The 24,285-nt window shown below is 37.4% G+C and overlaps 2 protein-coding genes and 1 long non-coding RNA gene across 3 annotated transcripts; all 3 read right to left on the reverse strand.

Annotated features, from left to right (window-relative positions):
- Window positions 1-210: 210 nt before the first annotated feature.
- Window positions 211-6,376, reverse strand: LOC139981244 (probable thiopurine S-methyltransferase). The gene is made up of 8 exons (XM_071993472.1): window positions 5,932-6,376; window positions 5,229-5,324; window positions 4,200-4,332; window positions 3,485-3,537; window positions 3,156-3,230; window positions 1,959-2,050; window positions 1,613-1,657; window positions 211-778 (listed from the first exon to the last, which is right to left on the reverse strand). The coding sequence occupies exons 1-8, from the start codon at window positions 6,015-6,017 to the stop codon at window positions 648-650; spliced, it is 711 nt and encodes a 236-aa protein (XP_071849573.1). The 5' UTR covers window positions 6,018-6,376; the 3' UTR covers window positions 211-647.
- Window positions 6,377-7,472: 1,096 nt separating this feature from the next.
- Window positions 7,473-10,460, reverse strand: LOC139981548 (uncharacterized). The gene is made up of 2 exons (XM_071994015.1): window positions 10,088-10,460; window positions 7,473-8,476 (listed from the first exon to the last, which is right to left on the reverse strand). The coding sequence occupies exons 1-2, from the start codon at window positions 10,299-10,301 to the stop codon at window positions 7,740-7,742; spliced, it is 951 nt and encodes a 316-aa protein (XP_071850116.1). The 5' UTR covers window positions 10,302-10,460; the 3' UTR covers window positions 7,473-7,739.
- Window positions 10,461-15,740: 5,280 nt separating this feature from the next.
- On the reverse strand, window positions 15,741-24,041 carry LOC139981553 (uncharacterized). The gene is made up of 3 exons (XR_011797888.1): window positions 22,695-24,041; window positions 18,737-18,844; window positions 15,741-18,372 (listed from the first exon to the last, which is right to left on the reverse strand). It is a non-coding gene; the product is annotated as an uncharacterized lncRNA (long non-coding RNA).
- Between the last annotated feature and the right edge of the window lie 244 nt (window positions 24,042-24,285).

A 24,285-nucleotide genomic window follows, 5' to 3' on the forward strand; every position in this document is an offset into this window, starting at 1 on the left:
ATAATGACTAATCATATCATTCACTATATCTATTCATTATTAATTATTAATTATTCATTATGAAAAGGAGAAACAAAAGATCGCTACAGATTTGACGCCCTTTTCATAAATTACTATTAGCTTAAATATAAAGCAATGTGACTTAAAGAAGACGCCGAACTTGAGAAGACAGTCTTATATGTATATTGACAAGAAAAACTCTGCAGAGATTAGTAAGTCGAGCAAGATGTCGAAGGACAATATTGGTGCAGGGAGTCCCTGATACATTGAGCGTGGGGGGGGGGGGGGAGTTAGGAAATTAATGACAATTTCTTCGACGTGTTTTTATATCTAAAACTTGTCCTAAGCTGGGATTATGATTCATTTTGGACAAAAATGAGATATTTCAATAATGTAAGGCTATTTACAGAATGAACAGCAATAAATGAAATAATGAAATAAATGGGTTGATGGTGGAAATAAAATGACACGCCTCCCCGCCCCCTTCCAACCCTTTCTTTGTGTTGAACATTGTCAATCAGCTTACATCTAATCCTCTATGAAAATATTAGTTTCCAAGTATTGAATTTATTCCCTAGCAGTATTTTGGTAATATGACTATGGCCAACACCTTGGATCACAACATAAGTTAGGAGACTGTTTACACTTTACAACACTTCTAGTAGATACTCCACTCTAAAATGTGAAGTAATTCCTGGACCCCATTTTTCGTTAAATTTTTCCGGACAATTTTTCAGACGATCAAGTCTAGAGTATTCTTCGATCTTGCACCAATCACCTGCCAAAAATATGAAAGAATATACGACAGCTTGTCTAGAATCAACCTTGAAATAATAATAATAAGCTGTCAATTCTCTCAAAGACAGCGGCATTGTCTCAAGAACGGTTATCAGAGGTCATTTTATAACCTATAACTTTCTAAACAGGGAGGAATACTTGTGTGTTACGGGTGGAGAATGTTTTCAAAGGGTAAACAATATATTATAATGATGGACACATCTTTTGGACAACGGCCGGCAAGAGGGAAGGAGGGATGATGAACAAAGAGGAAAGAGTGGGGAAATACTGAGGGCACATTTGAGATAATCAATTAGGGAGAAGGGGGGGGGGGGTAGAAGGAAAGGTAGTAAATGGGGGTGGGGATAAATTGGGCAGTGGGTGGTAATACTCTCTGACGGGCTTGTCCTTCCTGCCCAGACTCCCTGAACACCGTAGCAACCTACATGACGTGAACGAACAACGAGATGTTTGGTTGACTTCCAAAATGTGCTAATATCTAGATTATGAAAATATTCACATTCTATTTATTTCTCGCGACAGTCATAATGAGATGTTACATTACTAGGGACGGAGCCAGGATATCGAAATGGGGCGTGACCCTGGGGTCGTTGAAGCCAACTCCAATGTATGGGCCCTGGTTTCCTCTCAAGAAAAAGTTATTCTAATAACTTTAAATTATTCACCTGAAACTACTCTAACATGTTTAATAAATAATCCTTAATTATTTTATGGGGGTAAAAAACGGGGTGTGCAAAATTCACCCCCTTCCATCCGCGCCTGATTCCCTTAAGTTCGTTTGAGTATAATTTAGGAATAATATTAAAATACATACCGAATAAAGTTTCCACATCCTTCCTACAGACTGGATAAGGTGGTCCTGTTACAGTAAATAAAAGAGTGATGTCAATTATGAATATCATCAGTAGTCGCCACCAATGAATATGCTAGAAATCAAATAATGGTCACTAAAAAGCTCAAGTTTTACGGTAAACATGGGTTGGTCAGTCCAAATCGGTTGAATTCAATGAATCGTTTCACGTGTTAAAAACACGTACACATTTAATTATTACCGTCAAACCTTCCCCCCCCCCCTCCCTACTCCCCTCCCCCACTAATTCTCCTCCCGACCCAACAGTATTCCTCCAATGACACTGATGTTATCACATAAATATATTTACCTTTGATTTTCCGTTCATTCCAGTCATATTCTTGCACTGCTAGTAATATTTTACAACCTGTTTTGGAGACGCTCTTCATTAGTGTGACATACCTGGAAAAGAGACGCAAGGATTGTATAAACCGTCAAAAATTAAGACATTGCCCTCATCGAAGCTACGTTTTGCAAAAGATTTGGTTAATCCTCTCAGTTTAACTCGAATAACTTCAATTGTGATTACAATCTTTTGGGTACACATACTCCTCTGCCTCCGATTATTAAAGGATGACTTTAACATTCCAGAACATTCAGTCTACAAAAGAGAAATGTTTGTATGGTACTGGTGTTTCTAATATAATAGTTATTTCATTTGTTCAAGGTAATCAAGTCCAACATTTGCTATCTCTCTGGGAAAAAATGCTCTTATTGTCAACCATTTTAATTGGTGTCACAACTCAACATAAAATAAGTATAGGTTTACCCTGGCTCAAAGGGAATATGAAAAAATTTTTCTCTTTAAAGCGAACTATGAAAGATCACGCTCTCAAAGGGCAAAAATTCCTTTCCTCCTTGATAGATTTTTCATTCCTGACAAGCAAACTCAAGGGTTGATTAATAATGATGGGGTTGTTTCTCGGGAGTGAATCTGTTACGGTATATATGTATGAAAACTGAAAGAGGGATGGTTAGATGGACCTTTGATACCCATTGTCACAAACTGCCACCACATAAGAACACATCGTTAAAATTGGTTTTCATTAGTTTGTTATATATATGAGTCTAGACTTTAACAAAATCTATGTTTCCGTTTCGTTGCTAATAATCATGGTGCCCAAATCAGTACATGCACCAAATAGCAACAGGAGTGGGTTTTTCATGGGGTCGTGTGCGCTGGAGTAGGGCTGAGGTTTGGGCGGTCATAACTGTGCCGGTAAGTATGGCGGAGGGAGGGGAGGAAGGTGTATTTTATATGTGTGCATCTGAGGGATACAAATATATCAAAATGTGAATCCCTGGTCAAAAATGTAAAACAAAGGAAACATATATTGTTCTACTATATACCTTTGCTGTTACAAAAACAGACCAAAAAACAATTTGCTATGTGGTTCTCTATCGTAATATCACATTAACTACGGTATCTCATATCACCATAGTAACATAACTCTTAAGTCTATACCTGTATGTGTTATGTTACTTAATGTTATGTTCTACTACTTACTTTGGTCTTAGTTCAAAATCCATTACAACGAATGCTCCTCTGTCGAATACGGCATCAAATTCTCCTAAAATTGCACTGAGAAGACCAATCAAATTCGAGCAATCAATCAATCAATTAGTAAATTAACATAATTTATTCATCACAAATGTATAGGCCAAGAATGTCACAACAACAAAACGCAACAAGAAACAAGTATATAGATGTACATTTGCTCAAATATACGGAAAAATCAAGCAACCACTATTTGGGAAAACAATTAAGTCAGTGACATTTTGTAATGACAGCTGAGCCAAGAGAAGCTGATTTAGCGTATACCGATATTCACCTACCTTTCCAGTTTTAAGACATCACAGTTGTATATTTCAACCCTCCCGTCATCACTCTGCAAGAAAATTCATATTGATGATCGAAATTTAACAAAAACCTAAAGAATTCTCTTAGATAGTTTAAAATGCCGTAATGTATAGTTTGTCTTTTAAAGTCAATAACTTCTTCAGTAAAATTTATAGTCCTGTGGAAAATTTCCGCCTTTCCCTATACCCCACCCAGCGAACGAACACCCGGTAACGTCAGCGTGTAGTAGCAATAATATACTATTTTGTATATCATACATATTTATACACAATCCATGTATGTAAAAGAAAGGGTTAGCATATATTGCAATGAATATTCATGTAGACCTACTGTAATGTTGACTGTAGGCACAAAATTAAATCTGATGTCTTAGCCCCTTTGTAACAACACAAGCTGTCAATCCAGGTTATATTGTATCGAAACCAAGTTCAATTGTGCGAGAAATCTTCACGAGGAGCCTCATGCTCATCAATTAAAGTGGCTGGAATTGTTAGTCTAACACAGAGATCCTTCGGTCAGTAGTACAGGTGCAACATAAAGCTCAACAGGAAAATATAAAATATCTGTGGCCTAACACAACATCTCTGTCACAAATCATTGCAAGGTAGACTCAATAGTTTTAATGCAATTGTTGATGTAATGAATATTCATTTGTCTTTCTCCAATCAAATGAGTAATTTTGACACGAACCTTGAAATGCTTACCGCCCGGTATTTCAGAAATATCAGCAACGGAATAATCGATCTGTTGCCGTTTGAAAAATTCTTCGCAAGGTTTTTGAACGCCTTCTATACCGACAACCACTTGACCTTGATCTACGAGCCTGTATAGAAAGAGACACGTAATTAAAAGTGATTAGGTTGCAAGTACACTCAGCAGTAATGATGATGGTGATGGTGATGGTGATGGTGATGGTGATGGTGATGATGATGGTGATGATGATGACGACGACGATGACGACGTTGACGACGACGTTGACGATGATATTGATGATATTGATGATGATGATGATGATGATGATGATGATGATGATGATGATGATGATGATGATGATGATGATGATGATGATGATGATGATGATGATGATGATGATGATGATGATGATGATGATGATGATGATGATGATGATGATGATGATGATGATGATGATGATGATGATGATGATGATGATGATGATATCAATATCTTCATAAAATCATAACAGACTTTTAAGGATGGCTCATAGTAGTCTTTTTGTTTCTATTTTTTTAAGCCAGATCCATCTACAACCACCACTCCAGAGAAATGACACACGTGACCTAAACCTGACCCGGAAGTACTAAACGTGCATGCGCAATGATGATAACCCCAAAATCCCCCCTAACCCTCTCCCTTAATTCAGTCAGTCAAGTCGTTTGTTTTAAACTCAACGAAGCTTCCAAAACCCATTTTATTTCTTTTCTTACTTTATGATCAATATTTCTTATGTCTGCCCATTTTATATGCATTACATAATTTCCCCTCAACCCAACGGGTCATTTTAACATCATATCCCTTTTGTCTTGCCCTTCCCCACTCCCCCCCCCCCCTAACCACTTCGAGTGAGTCTTCGCCCTCGACCAGACCAAAGTCTCTACCCTGGCTCTTATAACTTATGATGAACGAGGTACAAACGAGGTGGTAACATCACCTCGCTTGGAACAGCTCTGACAGTTGATGTCAATTGCTACTACTTCTTACCATTTCATTTCAGGAGACTTCCCACAAAGAGGAACCAGAAATCTCAAACCTGTCTTACCATCTGTTAACTTTTCAATGTGTTCTTCTGTGAGGTATCTGAATGTAAGAATCAACGAACGTTATTAAGTACAAGACTTTAACTTGCTGTTTCACCACAAATGGTCTGAACCAACAACAAAAAATTGGATGCATCTCCGAATCACAGATCTTTGGACATAAACCTATTAGCTTCTTCATCACCATTATATACTTAATCTCCCAGAATGTAGGAATAACTTAGAGCTGCATTCCGGGACTTAGGAAACGAGAAATTCGTATTGTTGGCACGTCAGAAAAGCAAAGTGTTTTCATATGGGTAACAAGTATTATTCCATAAAAATTGCTGAAATCTACACACAAAAAACGATCCTAAGCCTATACATTTATGTTAAGAATTGTACGCAAGGGGGGGGGGGTATGGGGTGCTTTCTGTCTGACAAACGTTCCTTAGACGAATATAGAGGGGGAGTGGTTGGTGTACGTCTTAGAAGAAAACACAATCAAGTTCGACAATGTAAAACTGTAAAGTAGTTTGTAAATATGATATGGTCTATTTATGAACACCAACTTACAGGTAATAGTATAGGCCTACAACAATTATGCGGAATCAGAGCAAAAATATATATGTTCTGAATAAAACTGTACAGCAATAATGGAAACTTACTGTTTCGGCTGTCGTTCATGAAAGTTCATTTTTTCACCCTCTTCCCATCTCTCAGACCATAAGTCCAGACCAGCCTTGCTGGCCATTTCGAGAGCTTTGTCAAAGCAGTCGAGAAAATGGCAGTCATGCAGAACTTTTAAGTTCTAGCCCTTTAGTTATAATTCTGTACGCATATACAAGTAACTGTCTTATATCCACCACATATATAAATACGTTCCGATATACCAGCAAATTCTTCGTCGTAAAACAGATTGAGATGTATAGGGCTACCTTTTCGTTTCGGCTAAGTATAGCCTAACAATTTAGCTACTATGGGGATAAGTTCATAACCACTGCACAAACAGTGATGCGTTCTGGTGTACACGTATCCTATATGATATGCTATTGCAATACAACGCTTGTTGACTGTTGCTCCCTGTATGATGGGCCTGCATACTTGAGTATCGTTCTTTTATCAACGTGATCTCTGCAGGTTGACGTTGTCAACAAAACGAGTCCCTGGTAAATCGGCATAATAGTTAACACGTGACATATCCTGATAGGGTTAGCCAGGCTGTACTCTACTCCATATTTACCAGGGACGCCATTTCTATGTGTGTTTTGGCCAATATACCAAACTGCACGGGAATTGTTTGTGATCATAACACGGATGTGGTGAGGGGTTGGGAAGGCTGTGGGTGGGGGGGGGGGGGTCGGGGAGGGTGTTATATCTCACGCCATTACGCAAGCATTTCCACATGGTGGTGCGTTTTATGAAGATGTTTGACATACATGTTTGTATTAAACACTGTCCTGGGAAAGAGGTCTATTTTTTATATAATTAAGGGTGCTTAAATCACAGATAATTTGTGACATTTGAGGCAGTTAATGTCATCGTCCCTACAGCACGAACACGTCATTCTTTGCCCAATACAATGGGGGGGGGGTACGGGTACGCCGTACGGGTAGCGTAAATACGATGTGAACACTTCGATTGGTCGCAATTCTAAGAAGATCGGCGATCAATATTCATGAAATATTAAGTTAACCCGCTGCCGAAAACCGTAAAGCTATCAACCGATAAGGCATTCGTTTAATGCCATGATGGGAGTGTATTTCAAATTATCATTTTATTATAAGCAATTGTGGCCTGAATTTTTATGGGTGGGCCAGAGGCGAATGAAGGATTTCATAATGGAGGTGTACTGTCCCGGGGTAATTGAAGCCATCACCTTTGTTACTGGGATATAGGGGTCCACCCCCAGAAAAAAAAGGTGGTCAAATGGTCAGTGCATTCTGTCTCATATATTAAGACTACGATATAGGCCTACTACATTTAATCACTGTAAGGGCACAAAGATAGTAAGTCCACCCTAAAGAAAGAGATCAATCCGTTTGATATATATATATATATATATTATATATATATATATATATATATATATATATAAATATATATATATATATACATATATTAATATATATATATATATATCTTTATAATATATATATATATATATATAAATAATATTTATATATATATATATATAGGCTATATATATATATATATAGTTGTCTTTTCTCAAATAATAAGAAGTACTGTAAACATTACACATGCACCGATGGAGGTGGTCCAATGCGATTTTAACTTCGTTTTGAGAAATTGGAATTAGTGACCAATTCTGGAAAAAAGACAATAGCGAATTTGAACTACATAAAATTATGACGTCACAGAAAGAAAATCACCCACAACTTATTTCCTTCAAATGTAAAATTAATTTCGGTAACCTTTGACATGCTCAATTCCGTAATTATCCAACCTGAGACCATTACAATGTCAAACATGGAAATATTATCCCAGCGGAGTGACCTTCCGCGAACTTATCCCCTTCGAAACTGGTCTGGGGCAATGTCGCTGGTAGGTAAGGAGCTACGTCTCGGAAATATCCCGTTGCGTTGATCAGTGTCATCGACATGGGGCAACGTTTGCTGAAAAGCATCGATTCTTGAGTGCAAACGTCACTTCCGGCTCGCTGCAATTGACATTGGTAGTCGCGGAATACCTTGCAGTAGCTGACATCTTCGAACAATCTGCCACAACCCCAGTTATCGAACGGCATGGGAAAGTCAGTGACGTAATTCTTCTTCCCTGCCAACTCGTTTATGTCCTGTTTCAAAGTTTGTTGTGCAGCTTTGTCGCACAGCTCATTGGCATATTGAATATTCAACACCATTACGTCGTCACCTTTAGACATGTATAGATCACCATTATCGGTCATTTCGATTTGATCAACTCGTTCTATGATCTGAGTGTTCGTGTTGTATGGTAAGAGAACATCTCGAGTACTGTTAGTAAAAATCGCCAAAGCAAGGGTCCCGCGCTTTGATGCCGAAATGAAGGGTAGCGAAAAAACGATGTAACTGTATTCGACAGCGATACGGTCCTTCAATTCACTCGTCAGTTCATTGTCGAGAGTCAAATCCGTAATCGTTGAGAAAAGAACATCGAGTTCACCTTGAGATGGGTCAGGAGGAGTGATGGTTTCTAATAACTCCATGTGTACATCTGATAATATAGAGAAGGAGAAAAAACATACGCTCATTGACCATTCAGAAAGTTGGTACCCTATAGGCTAACACGCTTGAATAAAACGTATAACCGCCATAATCTCTCAATAATCTAGTCTTGCCAAATCTTCCTTGTACACATTTTTTGGGGGGTGGGGGTGGGGGGTAACAATTGATTTCATTGACCATGTATGGTCCTATCTATAATTATCTGTTTTGCTTTTAATACGCTAATGTCTGTTAGTCACCAAACCATCATCAATACACATCTGAAAATTCCCAATACATAACAACCCTTGCCCCGGGCCCGTTGTTTGAAGTCTTTGCTGTTCGTAATTATATAGGTATATTATGAGAATTTGAAAACAATATTCTTTATCGAGTTTTTAAACCGGGCGTATGCAGCCCCTTCTCGACATGCGTTTTTGGTGAGAGCTTCACCAGTTCCGTGAAATAATGTTTGGTAAATCTCTTCCCCGAAATTCAGTGGCGGAGCTAGGGGTATATATTGGTCAGGAGGGGCGAGAATGGTCTGTAGGGGCGCTTTCGACATTATCTAAGCGGAGCGCCACCACAGGTTGGCGCGTAGCGTACAGAAATTTTTTGAGTAAAGATACTCCCTAGATCGCCGGAAATGACCCTTTCCGGGCCTGGCTAATTTGCAGATAAACGAAGAATAAATAGGTGTCATCGCCAAATTACACCTACAAAATGTGACAAATGTCAATAGGTAGATGAGAGCGCAATAAAAAAAGTCAATAATCGCGAATAAGTAAAAAGTTGTAAAGAGCTGAAAAGGGCAGTCCATTTGAGTCCGTCAGGGGGGGGGGGGCATCCGCCCACCTGACTGTATGGACGCTCCGCCACTGCCGAAATTCTTCAATCGCATAAACTTTGAAATTCATTATAGTCAGTTTCGATGTTTACTATTGTAACAGTGACATGTCGAAACTAACTTATAAAAAAATGTTTGTATAGTAGAATTTACTAGACGATACTGCATACACTTACGTCGACTTGAAACTTTGAAAAAGTGAAAAAAACACTGGTGGAGACTGATTGAGACCAATCAAAGAGAAACATATTTTCAGAATCTGGTAATGGCGTACTAAGCGGGGGTGGGGGTTCTGCCCGGGTACCAGTAAGAGGGGTGTGTGTCATGCAACAGCTTATCAAAATGAATATTTTTAACTAACAATAGGATAAATTAAGAAACATTTTTGAAAGAAGGAGAATTCCCAAACTTATAATCAGTTCAAAGCTTTGCCAAAGATACCACCATTTTGAATCAAAGCCACCTTACCTTAACAAAAACTTCTCACACCCTCCCTCCCCTCCCCTCCCCTTACAATTCTCCCCAAGGACGGCATCCGGTGCACGGGGTGACAAAGAAATTATCCAACTATTCTAGGTACGCCACTGTAATAATGACAAAGCTTATAAACCCAAATCTCAAATAATTGCAATTAATTTATTTAGACGAATTAAGGAATAAAAAGCGAAATGCTTTGTTTGTTCTATTTTCTGTTCTGAATGATTTCCTCAAGTCAACAAGAATTATAATAACTGTAATGAATTTTACATTTAAGAAAATATGATTTATATTTACCATCCTTGCATGGATTATCTCCTTCGGAAACCCTTTTCTGAAGCTCATTTTCGAGTAGAAATCTTGGAACCTTAAATCTACCGGCCAGTCCATCGATATTGAAATTACGGAGGTCAGCTAAGACCGTTGGCGTAACACCCTCCGCTGATGTAGAGATGAATGTTGCACTGATGAAGAGCAATGACAGATTCAGAAGAAAATACACGGCCGCCATGTTGACTGTTTGTTGTATTATCAACGACGAACTATATACTGATTTGACTTATTTTGGTTACTTATTTTAATCAGACTTTAATCAATTGCAAAACCTTAAGGTTTTATCATTGGCTCTACCTGTAGGGAAATATAAATACTTCTTAATTGGACACGGTTAAACGCGATCATAACTAAGACAATATCATTTCATGACTGAAGTCGTCGGAATAATTTTCTACTCTCTATTAATTTTTTCATTGAATATTTTTTATCTATTTTTTTATGCCGATTGGTAATACGGGTACAGTTTATAAATGGCACGTTTGTCGACTGCAGTTTATGCATCTGTAGTCCAAAAGAGACGTATTTCCCTGTTCCAAAGGCTCATAAAATTATGTAAGTTTAGAAAGAATTGGATATAATCTGTTTGGAGAAATGTATACTTATTACCTATAAATACATCTTTGACAGCCTCTTCCTTATCAACAAATGATCTCTGTTCCCCACAACTATGACACAACAATTTGATAAAAGTTCATGTTTTCCTCCACTTTCTTCTCGAAATTTTACAGAAAACGACTGGACTGATAATCCAAACTCAAGTGCGTCTATATATGACGGAAGTTCAACTCTTGTGATTTCCATAATTTTTTTCATTTTCAGGAATTGGTGAGGAATAAAAGGTTCGTAGTAGGATTCGAGAGTTGGATATACCGCGGATAGTTATATGGACAAAAAAAAAACAAACAATTTTTAGTGGTTCCTAACGTTCCAAATGTTTACATAAATATGATATTAATATAACGAATCTATCACTGACAATATATTAATTTGGCAGAATCGCCCTCCGTTACTAATTTGCAGCAATTTTACGCAGTAAAATTATATATATTATTTATGATACATAATATATTTATTATAACGTCCATTAAGTGAAACGAAGTGAACCAGAGTTTGTTTTAAGCTACGTTGTGGGGAGTCGTCTAAAGTTTCCCGGAAGACTGGAACATGTTTCCCGCCAGATGGGCTTAGTAGTAATGAGAAAATATGATCTGCTACAACGATTTTGGAACAGCGCCCTCGTTTAAGCGCTAGGCACAGCACACTGTTTTCCTGAGCTTTTTTGTCCCGAAATATGCCAAAATGCTTCTCAAAAATGGTGCCAAAGTAACGAGTACATTTTTCTCTTTCAACTCAGGGCCAAAGCTAAGAGCTAAAGCTTGCTGGATGTTGGGAGTGATGAAGGTTTCAGAGGTGTTAAGTTTCCCTCCCAGGAGCAGCGTACTAACATTGTTTGTGACTAAGAAAAGAGGTCAGTTTGTTTACAAGTGACGAAAACTTCCGGTTCTCATAGCAGAGCAGCTTTACGGTGCCAAAAAAAAGGCGACTTGTCAGCTATCCAGTGATGGATAGCGCTTAGCTAGACTGTGTAAGTCAATGGGGGTTTTAATGAGAAAATATGATCTGCTACAGCGAATTTGGAACAACGCCCACATTCTCAGCTCTAGGCACAGCACAGTGTTTTCCTGAGCTTTTTTTGGTCCCGATATCTGCCAAAATGCTTCTTAAATGTGGTGCCAAAGTAACAAGTACATTTTTCTCTTCCAACCTTGGATTGGGTAGGGTTAGTAGTTTGTCTAAAGAGCATGGTAAGTTTATAAAATACCGATACCTATGGTACATTCACATTATTATGGATGCATCCAATTGTGGAGTATAAAATTAGAAGGAAACATAACATTATTTATCAGTGTACAACAATGACGTCACGCCTGTTTGCTCCAAGTTCCCTTTTGGTACGAAAGGTGGCAACTTCAACTGTCAATATCTCAAAAATGGTATAAAGGAATTGAATGCAAATTATACCAAAATGCTTAGATTATGTTCTTCTTAATCATATCAAAACGATCTTTTGACCTGGACTATTCTTTTAAGTGACTCTTTGCCTCGTCTTTCCAATGATATTAAACATTGTGCAACATGATTATGGATTCGAAATTATTTAGAATCATCGTCTAGATGGGTCAACAAAGGGAGCTAGCCTTTCAATCGAAATATACTCAAACATTAACTTGAGAAAACCGTCGCTGTCGGTTTAATGATATAGCTTTAAAAAAGAGGGCGCTATACCTGTTTAAAACACATCTTTGTATATTACGCTTAACCAACATTGAGTCTGAATTTAGTAACAGAAGTAACTTGATACGCCTGTGTGGTGAAGCAAAGCAGAAAAAAGACCTTGGTACTATTTCTGTGAATGATACAGCCTACCTCTAATGTGAAAGATGGCTATAGGCATTTACTCGTCTTTGATTCACGACGTGAATTCAAATCATGCGCGTGTGTTTCAAAAAATGCTTGCTGCCTTCGATGCATCACCGTTCAGAAGCGAGAATTTAGTCACTGATGTAGGAAAGTTGCAGGGGATGGGGTAGGTATGTGAATGGCGTGGGGAGGTTGCCATTGTGGTATACCAAGGATCCAGAAAAAGGTGCAGGCACAAGCGTTTGCCTTTATTCTATAAAGAATGGTGGGACCATTGTGACCGGGTAACGCAACGCAACGGAAGATGTGGCAGGCAGCACGTGTGTCTTTGTGAACTGAGTTACGAAACAAGTTGGGCAAGCCACTGAAGTACTTTACTATAAATAATAATCAATATACACGATAAAAATATTGTCTCCCTTATAAAATACATTATGTCTAATATATGTCTCTTATAACTAGTACAAACTTTTCTCACTTCCCAAACGTTGGCGTGCAAATGGACCCCCTACCCCCCCCCCCCCCCCCCCGCCTTCGTTATTTGGGAGAAATGGGATTTGTTCACATTCACACAGGGAAGGATTTGACCACTGCTACTGATGTACACCGCCAAATCTTATTCAATGACACCAGATTGCATCTCTTCCTATTATAAAAATCTTTCATTCACTTCTGCCGTTTCACAAAGGTACATGGCCACAACTAAATTTAAAAAAAATTGAAGTGTGGGGGGGGGGGGCTGAGGTATGTACGATCCCTAATTCCCTCCCTGAATCCGCGCCTGATACTCTGGTCGCCATTTTGGTCATATTCAGCTCAAATGTTACAAAAAGTACATAAATATTTGCACTATTTGTTGGCATATGAAAATCTCACCTTTTAAAAATTGTTGTAGTACTCTATACCATTACGTATAACAATTGAAAATCCCGCTACCTGACAAGGTGACGGATTGCAACCATAGTGAGAAATATTTTATAGGTTTCTATGCCAACAGATATCAAAGTGACAATCTATACATTTAATGTTACGAAGGAGTGCAAAAAAATATCCAGGGGTAACATTATAAATTTGTTAGAATTGCAAAAGTCGAAGCAGCGCCCTATATAATATATGTCGTTTAATCAGGTAAGGCAATGATCAGAACAAAACATTTAATCTAATTATCAAACATATTAGAACATATTGCAACGTAACCAGACTGACCTTATATTGCTATAGCTGTTCATACTTGTCAGCAAAATTTTCTCATTGTTCTGCAGATTACTTAGTTTTTAATTGTAACATAATTTCCCTTTCTGTACTTTCCGACGTAAACACAGACCTTTTGCTTCTTAATTTGTAAAGCAGCTGTCGATAATGAAATTATGGTGGATATCGATAAACAATCTTGTGAAGACACCTTTACATTCAACAAAAGGTAACAAAATAGACCAGTTGTTAAGCTTTATAGTCCCTTGATTTCATACATGTATCTTGTTACCCGTTCTTAATAGCATTAAGTCTTTTAGACCAGGCTATGAATGAGCTAGGTATCACCTGGAAGGAGGATTTATCTCATGTGGTTTTTCTAGACCAAAATTTCATAAGGAAAAGAATATCTTGGATAAAAAGCCCAAATTCTGTACGCACCCCTGAAAAGGGTGGTTTCTTTCTCGTTGGGGGGGGGGTGGTCCATGAAACAACCACATGAGATAAATCCTCCCTCCAGGTGATACCTAGCTCATTCATAGGCTGGTCATTGGAATGAAAGGTAGGCATGGTGGAAACTAATTAGAAAACTAATTATCAAACTTTCGCCAAAAATAAACTGAAACTGATAAATTTTTCTAAGGCTGCATGACAGTTGACTGTAACTACTTTTATTTTTAGTGTTTGTTTTTTTGACACCAATCTTATCCAATGCGAAGGAGTATGGCAGATGCGAAACTAACAAGGGATAACAAGAGGAAACAGCAATTTTATTTTTCGTTATCTGTTAATGAAGCTGAGTTCATTAAAATAGCAAGCTCCAACTTAAAATCAAATAAGGAAGCAGGTAACGATGGTTTTAAGCCAGGTATTATCAAACATGTAATTCATTTTATTGCCAAACCCATGACACACGATAATGCTGCACTTGCATCGGCGTCTTCCTCGACCTGTCCAAAGCATTCGACACAATTAACCACTCCATTTTATTATCCAACCTATCTTTCTACGGAATCAGAGGACCTACCCTAAATTGGCTAGACAGTTATGTCACCAATAGGTTAAAATACACTACATACAAGAATTCATATTCTGGACTTGGTGAAATCGCCTGTGGTGTGCCTCATGGCTCTGTATTAGGTCCTTTGTTGTTTATTATATACGTTAATGATATCTGCCATGTCTCCAACATCGCTCATACAGTCTTATTTGCCGATGACACCAATCTTTTCTTCCACTCGAAGAACGTAAATTCACTCCAAAGTACTCTCTCTTATAAACTGGATAAGTTCTGTGATTGGTTCGCAGCAAACAAATTAAGTATTATTATTGATAAGACTTAGTACATTGTTTTTAGTAGTAGAGCAGTTCTTTGGGATAAGGATATTACGATGAACGGTAAAATAACTAAATGTGTAACTGAAACTAAGTTTCTTGGTATTAATATTGATAGCAAACTTTCTTGGAATAGCCATATTTCGTCAGTATGTAATATTGTAGCTAAAAATACTGGTAAATTATCTAAACTGAAAAATTTCCCACACAACATGTACTTAGAATGCTATATCAAACATTAGTTCTGCCACACCTATCCAACTGTACAACTATTTGGTCTGGTACATACAACGTTAACATTGACCGCATAAATATTCTCCAAAAGAGGGCTATACGTCACATTGCTAATGCCCCACCACTTGAATATACTAGTGGAATATTCAGGTCCCTAAATTTATTAAAACTTGGTGATATTATAACAGTCAAGGTTGCTACCTTTGCTTACAAAGCATGGAATGGATTACTGCCAGTCACTTTTAATGACTTTATATGTATGTGTAAAAGCAAGTTGGCCTGACGTTTCGATCCTAGCAGGATCTTCTTCAGAGGCTAAATGAAAAGGAACAGTAACAGAAGGGACAAAAACACGCACAGAATAGCGAGATGAGTAAATGACCAAAATGAATAAAACACAGGAACCCAAATACAAGTACAAATACAGAGTAGATAAGGAGAATCACCCAATCACCCAATAGTTTATGGCTGGCTTTTACTTTGTAATCTCTTCGCATATAGAGACTTTATATGTAGTAACAGAGTCTTACATAACCATCACACAAGACAATCCGACAACGCTCATTGCAATTTTTACCATAGTAACATAGGGAAATTCGGTCTTCGTAATAGAGCAATACAAATTTGGAATGATTTATCGAAAAATTTGAAGTCTATAACTTCAAAATTACTGTTTATTTAATCCTTACCTATATACTGTATTATATATATTTGTACATATATATATTTTATCCCAGGGAGTCTCCTACCTTCTTAAGTCTTTTTAAGACTTTATAGGAGACTTCCTTTCCCATTGTGCACAATTGGCGATAAAAAAAACCCATATAAATACAACAACAAAAATAACTCAATAGTTCATAGCTGGCTTTTACTTTGTAATCTCTTCGCATATAGAGAAAGCCTCAGTGTGTTAAGTTGCTTTTATGCACTGTGTTACGTGACCGTTCTCAAACTCAATGTGGGGAACAGATCACGTGACGTGAAAAGGAAACACACGCTGTAACGCGGAAGTACTTAAAACAGACCAGGCTATGAATGAGCTAGGTAACACCTGGAAGGAGGAATTATCTCATGTGGTATTTCTAAACCAGAATTTCATAAGGAATAAGAATATCTTTGGTAAAAAGCCCAAATCCTGAACGCAGCATCGAAAAGGGGGGTTCTTTCTGGTGGGGGGTCCATTTTTTAAGGAAGAAATACCAGAGGTTACATTTACACACAAATAGGATAAAATGTGGTTTTTGTAGACCATAATTTCATAAGGAATAAGCCTATATCTTGGGTTAAAAGCCCAAATCCCGAACGCACCCCCGAAAAAAAATTCGAGGGGGGTCCATTTTTGAAGGGAAAAATACCATAAGTTATATTTACACTCAAATAAGATACACCAAACTCTTATTAACCTCAAAATGTAAACCCAGTTAGTTAATTAAGCCTTATATATTGGATGTGGTAATACTGTGGTGGTGGGGGAGTATTATGGGGTCTCTTAAGTACCCAATATTTAACCCTAACTGCACTTGGGGAGCATTATGACATTTTTGCCACGGATTTTGAACCGTTTGAGATATGAACTAGATTCTTTCATAACCTTTCCCCCATGTCTTGCGCACATTTTGACACCACTTTTGTCCATATAGGACCTCTGTAGGGTGAGTTATGTACCAATTTGTGATGATGTCACAGAAATGTTTTCAATATTTACATTGACTCATGTACAAAAACGTTAGTTTAAATAGGATACATATACTCTAACTTGGGACAAATTTAAAAGTCTGTTTGCTTTGAAGTACATAACAATTATGATTACTTAATCTTCTGAATCGCTTTATCATCACTGTCGCATAGAAAGTCTTCACAATCATTATCTAGAAACAGTTCTTGCACATCGTCAGGTATAACTCGGGCCATCTCAGCTCTAGTGATTCTGTCCATTCGTTGTCAACGATGTTTCCAGCTTCATCACTACTTACGATCGCTGAGCGCTGATCGCTGACCTCTAGTAATGAAGTTTGATCTAAGAATGTGTAGCTTAAGAATCTGCTGGCATGGTGGTAGCAATGACATATCAATGATCTTGTTCTGCTTTGTAAATTTGCGATCAAAGATTGCATATCTGGCTGTCAGTGTCCACTTTGACCTCATGTGATTCCGGGGTTCGCATAATCTTTACTTACTGTTTAGTTGTAGTCTTTGCTTATAAGGCACAAGAAAATGGTCATGTTTAAAACATACCACTGCAGACGGGGAAACCGATCAACAGTAAAGATGTATAAGGAAGCAAAACATATCCCACTCAATTCAAGAGAAATGGAGAAGACCGAATTGAGAGACCAAAGGAAGATTTCTAGATTTGACTTAGTTCCCTTTTTGTTTACCCGTTATCGCGATCGAAACCACAGCTGCTCGTAGCTAATTTGACTATACCTTTCTTCTTAAACAAATGCGGAATCAAATTAAAGGGGAAGATATTTTTGAAACTTATAGAACCAATTGATTGAAATACGAATTTTAATTTCCGGATTGAGAAAGACAATTGGTTGTCAATGGAGCTATAAACAGACTGTTTATAGCTCCATGGGCTGTTCGACACATAGATGTATGTGGACATTTGGTTATTAAAGATTTCCAGACTTTGACCTATGTTGAACTCAAATGACATTTGACCTCCTATTTAGACAGGGGTCTTGTAGAAATATACCCCCTTTCGTACTGAGAAAGTGACTGTCCTTTTGTGAGAAGCAAAGAAATATCATGTAAAAATCCCTGTTGTTAAAAATCATTCAACTGAAGACCCTGTTCTAAAAACACATTCAAATAATGCATCTTCGTATAGTGTATAAGGAGTACTTACAAAATACAAATTTAAACAGTTGAAAGTTAAAAGGTCATGAAAGAGCATAAGCAAAACTTGAAAGATAATAATTGCAAAATGTGGTATTGCAAAGTAGAAATTAAAGTTATATATATAGCCTATTAAGTTTCATCATCGCTGGAAGGATGGGTGAGGGGAAACCCCTTCTCCGTCATCCACTTGTATGGATTCAGCTCAGTTAACTGAAGTTCTGAGAATTAAAAGAAGATGACAAAAGATACATGGTTACATTTGGTTCGGTTGTCTATCCAGTTGTGTATGATGCCACTCAGCAGTGATTCTAACGATTCTAACAACCCCCCCCCCCCTTTATTTCTTCTTATCATAACTGGGAGATATAAGCCGAGAACGCATTGATGTTATTGAAACAACAAGTTTCAATTACCTAGTAAACTTTTGCACTTACCCTCAATCAATAATTAATTATTCATTTTATGTGTTAAACTTTTAAGAATCTTACTTACTATTTATACACATATATTTAAATTGTTTTGATGATTGTAGTGAGGGCAAGTGGTGGTGTGACTGAAGTCATTTTCTCTAAACCAACTTACCTGGTTTGATGCATTCAAGCTCTTGTTTCAGGATCAAATGGAAGTGAGCGCCTTCTCTAACTTCAAGATGATGATCACTACATTGGATCGGTGGTGAAGGAGGACCTCCTAAAAGAGACACATGGTGAAATATTTTCAAATGATTTTGTTTTCTCGAATTAGATGAGATTGCTTTAAGCTAGCTAAAGCCGTTAACTATTCAATATGTTCTATTGAACAAAACTTTCCATTTCCCTGCGCATCACGATCAACTGTACTTTTGTACCAACCATACGATTGTATTTAACATCACTATGTCAGTAGTGATCCCTATACTGATGCGGATATTACCTGTCCTACTTTGTCAGGGACCATGGTCATGTCTGGTAGTGTGTTCATGATAACATATTCTAAATATATATGAATGTCATTTGCTATAGGAAATGGTGTTGCCTCGACATTTATGATTACAAGCATGCACCTTGATCCCACAAAGTGATAGGAACAAGACATCTTGTTCCTATCTAATTTGTGTTCAGTCATTATTTCATTTCCGGTACATTGCAATAACCTTTTCACATCTTTCATCAAACTGAGTTTAGTGCAAATCTCAATGAAATTTAGCCTGATGTTAAATTCTGCAAAAGTTAGAACACACCACATTAAAAGAAATAAGTTCTTTCTCTACTTGTTAATAATCAGATCAATATTAGCTGTACATAATATCAGCTTAACCTGCTAATTTACTTAACACAGTCTGCATTAATATTTTGTTACAACAAACATGATATATACTGAATACTAGATAATTTAATTTGTTTCTCCTTTCAAGGTGCTCATCTCGGTAGAGTTAAAACCAGAAAAAAAGATAATGTCCAGATACTATTGGAAAACTCTTAATACTGATGTGTCAATGTTTGCCCAATGTTTCAATGTATACCATGCAGGAGACAATACCCCTATTGTTTTTGGGTGTATAGCCACGTACAGTAGACTGATCTGTGTTTATTATGCCATAGTGTCAGCTAGTTCTGGTTATACTCAAGCAGAAGTCTAGTGCATTGACGTCATCGAAACCTCAATCTATTTTGCATTCTGGTCTAATGTGCATTTGTCATCTTTTGGGGAAAAAATTATATTCCATTGTAATTTTAAAACTCAAGACACTTTTTATTTACTTTTTCCACTTTTTATTGGGGTGTAATAACTGCAATTCAAGCAGACTGGAGGCAAACTAATTGTGCCATTTGAAGTAATTGATTTAAATGACAAAGACAACCTGCTGAACAGAGCTATAAATGCCTCTTCTATGTCCCAAGTTTGCTACTCTATCATCTTTTGTTCGAAAATATTAAGGACAGAGAATGGCAAAATAGTATTATGAGAAAACACATACAGATATGATAAAGTACAAGAATGATTCATAAAATCGACTAGTTTTGTAAAAACATACACATATAGAAGTGCACGTTTTCGCAGCTGCTTTTTTTTTTTTGAGTTTCGGACGATTTAGGAGCCCTAATTTAGTGTTAAAATAATGTTTTCTGTTGGTCAAGATAATTATGAGGGCATCTACGGTAACTTGATTAAAAGGGCACCGCAGTTGTTGCCGTTAATACGTCTGTTAATAAAGTAAACAGCGTCTTTTTCTATGATTTTTTCAACCTCATTGACCCCACGATGCCGTTAACTAGCTTATCTATTCAAATCTTTGAACGTTGTTTTTCTCGAAGATATTTTCCATTTAGGATTGCAATCAACCCCGCCCATAGTATGAATATTTATATTATATGAACGTCATTGAATAATGAGGTAAATAATTGTCACTTGGCCGCGTCGTAAGCAACCCAGTACAGCGGTATGTACTACAACACTATACTTTATTTGTGTGCATTGTGATCGGCTGTGATACGGACGCAACTTTTTCGGATTGTTGTGAAATAATCTATTTTAAGCAACGGCTCATAAATAAACATGTTAGCTTTTCACTGATTGCTTGAATTCAAACAGTTCCAAGCAATGACACATCGGTGAAACGCTGGCAATCTATTATCATTTAGTATATAACTGATCCCCTATATTAAAGTGAATTCGTCCAACGCGTCTGAATAACTTTTCCCGCCTTTTATACCTTTGGGTATATTGCACTGTATTTGAACTCTTACTATAGCAGAGCTGTTGAGGCTGTTACAAAATGAGATCATCCTGCATTTTTAAACTCTCAGTAATTAGCCCAGTGTGAAAGATATAAACAATATGTGTCTACGAATACAAACTTATAAAAGCTCCAAGCAAGATATGTTGTCCAATTGACATTTTAAGAATTTAGCACGTGAACACTTATTTCCAAAATCAATTCAAATCAATGACACATCGGTGGAACGCTGGCAATCTATAATAATTTGGTATCTAACTGGTCCCCTTTACTAAAGTGTATTCGTCCACCTTGTTTGGACAACTTTTCCCGCCATTACCAGATTTAAATGGCAAATTGTAAGTGCAAGAAGGGAAATTTACTTTTCAAAATGAAAAAATTAAACTATTGTAGGCCTAAGCCATAAAACTGATAAGACTGGTCGGTATAGTATTGGCTGTTAATTGGTTTATTGGGAAAGAGTTTTATCTGTGTATAGGCTACATCCTAAGCTTTTTCTATCGAGCTATTGGAATTTTGAAAACAATTCTTTAATCGTATAGGGGGTGCACTTGTTTGTGTCAGAGATGATCTGCTGATCTTGTTACTCCATAAGGTATGGTCAACTATAGATCCCATTAATCCTTTGAGTTTTGAAAATCAAGAAAATGATTACTTTGTTAATAAACCAGCCAGTAACTTAACAATTCTATAATATAGCAGATTATTTCGCAGCTGATAGAATTTCGTCGTGAAGTTGTTGATTGCTGTATATGGCATTGCGACAAGAACATTAATAGATTGTTTCTCGTCTACAGTTCTAGCTGCATCATAATTTAATATTTAAAAAAAGGTGCCCGACCCCCAGGTGCCTCCAGATTTGGTGTGTTAAAAAAAAATACTCAAACAAAAACTATTTTTTACAAAGGACGAAACGTATTATGTTCATCAGTAAAATTTCTTTCCACCGACCATCACAATAACCAGTTGTTTTTTCACTAACAAGGTCACAGAGGCACCTGCGTGAACCGCTGGTGCTTAAACTAAACTACTACCCTGCATGAATTTAAATTTCATATTTTCAACACTCTTATTTAAAACATTATCGAAGCAAAAGTGTTCATTTTCATACTTGGTTTCGATGATAATCGTAACCTATGCATTCATGCAGGCGGAGAGTATGTGTATGTATGTGTGTGTATGTATGTATGTATGTATGTTAAGGTGACCAGACGTCCCCGATTTTCGGGGACAGTCTCCGATTACAGTGTACTGTCCCCGATGAACAAGTGTCCCCGAAAATGTCCCCGATTCGTCAAAATGTTCAGGAATTTCTAAAATATCCCACGTTATTAGTAAAATAATTGTAAAAACAAAATTCCGTGGAGTAATGCATCAGTAGAAACTGAAGGGTGTTTCCTCTCAGCTGGAAGGTAGAAACGGTGAAAGCCATGCTGCAAGTCAGAACCCATTTCAGTATGTCTTGTTTGGAATTTAGCAATAAGCTCAGTAGCACCAATGAAGTATTGATGAAAATATACTCTTCAGAGAAGTACACTAAGACCAATTGATCACGAATTTATGACACAAGCAACTCAAAAGCTCTCAAAGAACCACTTTAAGTAAGTGAATTTCATCTAAGAAAAAGCTAAATAAAATTGATTTAAAAAGTGCTTCTAAGTATCACCTTAATGTATGTATGTATGTATGGGTGTATGTATGTAAGAACATAACTATCGGACAGACTAAGCCCGAAAGTCTTGAACATAAAGTTACTTCAAGTTGCAAAATTAATATTCAAGTTAAGCACACCTTAAACACGTTATGTATTAAACAGAGACTTACCTTTATTCTGCGAAAACATTTCTCTAGTGAAACCAGCACAAAATAGGCTGCATTGATCTAGTGAGACGAGTCCATATAACAACTGCCAGTGGATGTCTTGAGAGCGAATCGATATGTATATATTCGCGCCGTTCACCGCTGATGTACGTCCCGAAATTCGACCTGGATGCGCGAAAAGGGCAAACTGATTTCGTTGTCAAATACTGTCCCTGACGTAGCAGAATGGTTGTCCAATGAGAGCACGATAACCGAGCTCGAATTCTGTCCCTGACGTAGTCAGAATGGTTGTCCAATGAGAGCACGATAACCGAGCTCGAATTCTGTCCCTGACGTAGTCAGAATGGTTGTCCAATGAGAGCACGATATGAGAGCACAGAGTCCAATGAGAGCACAGAGACTTACCTTTATTCTGCGAAAACATTTCTCTAGTGCAACCAGCACAAAATAGGCTGCATTGATCTAGTGAGATGTGTCCATAACAACTGCCAGAGGATATCATTGAGAGAGAATCGATATGTATATATTCGCGCCGTTCACCGCTGATGTACGTCCCGAAATTCGACGTCGGCTTCTCGTGCTCTCATTGGACAACTATTTTGAATACGTTTCGCGCTCTGCCTACGTCAGTATTTATTCGTCATGATCATTACATGGATGTCGCATAGGTTAGTTTTACTGTGCAGTCGCTTGCAACAACTTCATTGCATTTCAATCTCATTTTCATCACCCCTTATTTTGTAGCAGAAATACGACCGCATTCTAAGCTGTAAGGATCCAGTGCTATACCTTGTCGATTTTCTGACGACTTTTCTTTACCATCTGCGATCCACGTTTAGTTGCATAGTATAGGCCTGTATAGCATTGAACATTGTCAAGTATATTGTCCACCGACACACTTCTCCCAAAAAATTGTTTCAAAATATGCAGACATTCTGGAATAATTCTGGTTTCTCTTCTGGTTTTACTCTCCATTTTGCATGACTGAAGAAATATCAGTGCTTTGTAGTATAAGGCAGAGGAAGGGCTGTTTCTGTCCACGACCGCGTACGTACATTGTTGACATTAACATCCGGGTAGTAGCACCACCGTACAGGCATATCTGTATATACCACACGCTAGACTGCAGAATATAGATCATTCCAACTACACTGTCACAAAATAATCTGAAAACACTAGGAATAGAGGAAGGTATTTGTTCGCAAGCTGTAAATTCAGAAGCATTAATCCAATTAACATAAAACTTAACAGAAATCCAGGAATCATAAAAGAATGAAACGTTTTTGAAGTTAACATGTCATCACTTCCTCAAATACATAGCTAGAAAACTGCAGTGTATCGCGGTAATTACACGTTCTTTAGTAACGATACATACATACCCTATAACTGGTGTGCTTTTTCCTGGTGTACAATAGAACCAGTAACCGTGGCGGAAATAGGTTCAAAGATCGTTAAAGGGAATGGTGTAAGTGCTATCAACGATTGACGAATATAGGCTGCATTTATTTGAAAATTGTTAACGGACTTAACACAACTGATGCATAAAAATGTATTAAACCCAGCTTGGAAGAACGAATGCAAATAAATCACCCAC

The sequence above is a fragment of the Apostichopus japonicus genome, chromosome 15, assembly GCF_037975245.1.
Source record: "Apostichopus japonicus isolate 1M-3 chromosome 15, ASM3797524v1, whole genome shotgun sequence".
Lineage (NCBI taxonomy): Eukaryota > Metazoa > Echinodermata > Holothuroidea > Aspidochirotida > Stichopodidae > Apostichopus > Apostichopus japonicus.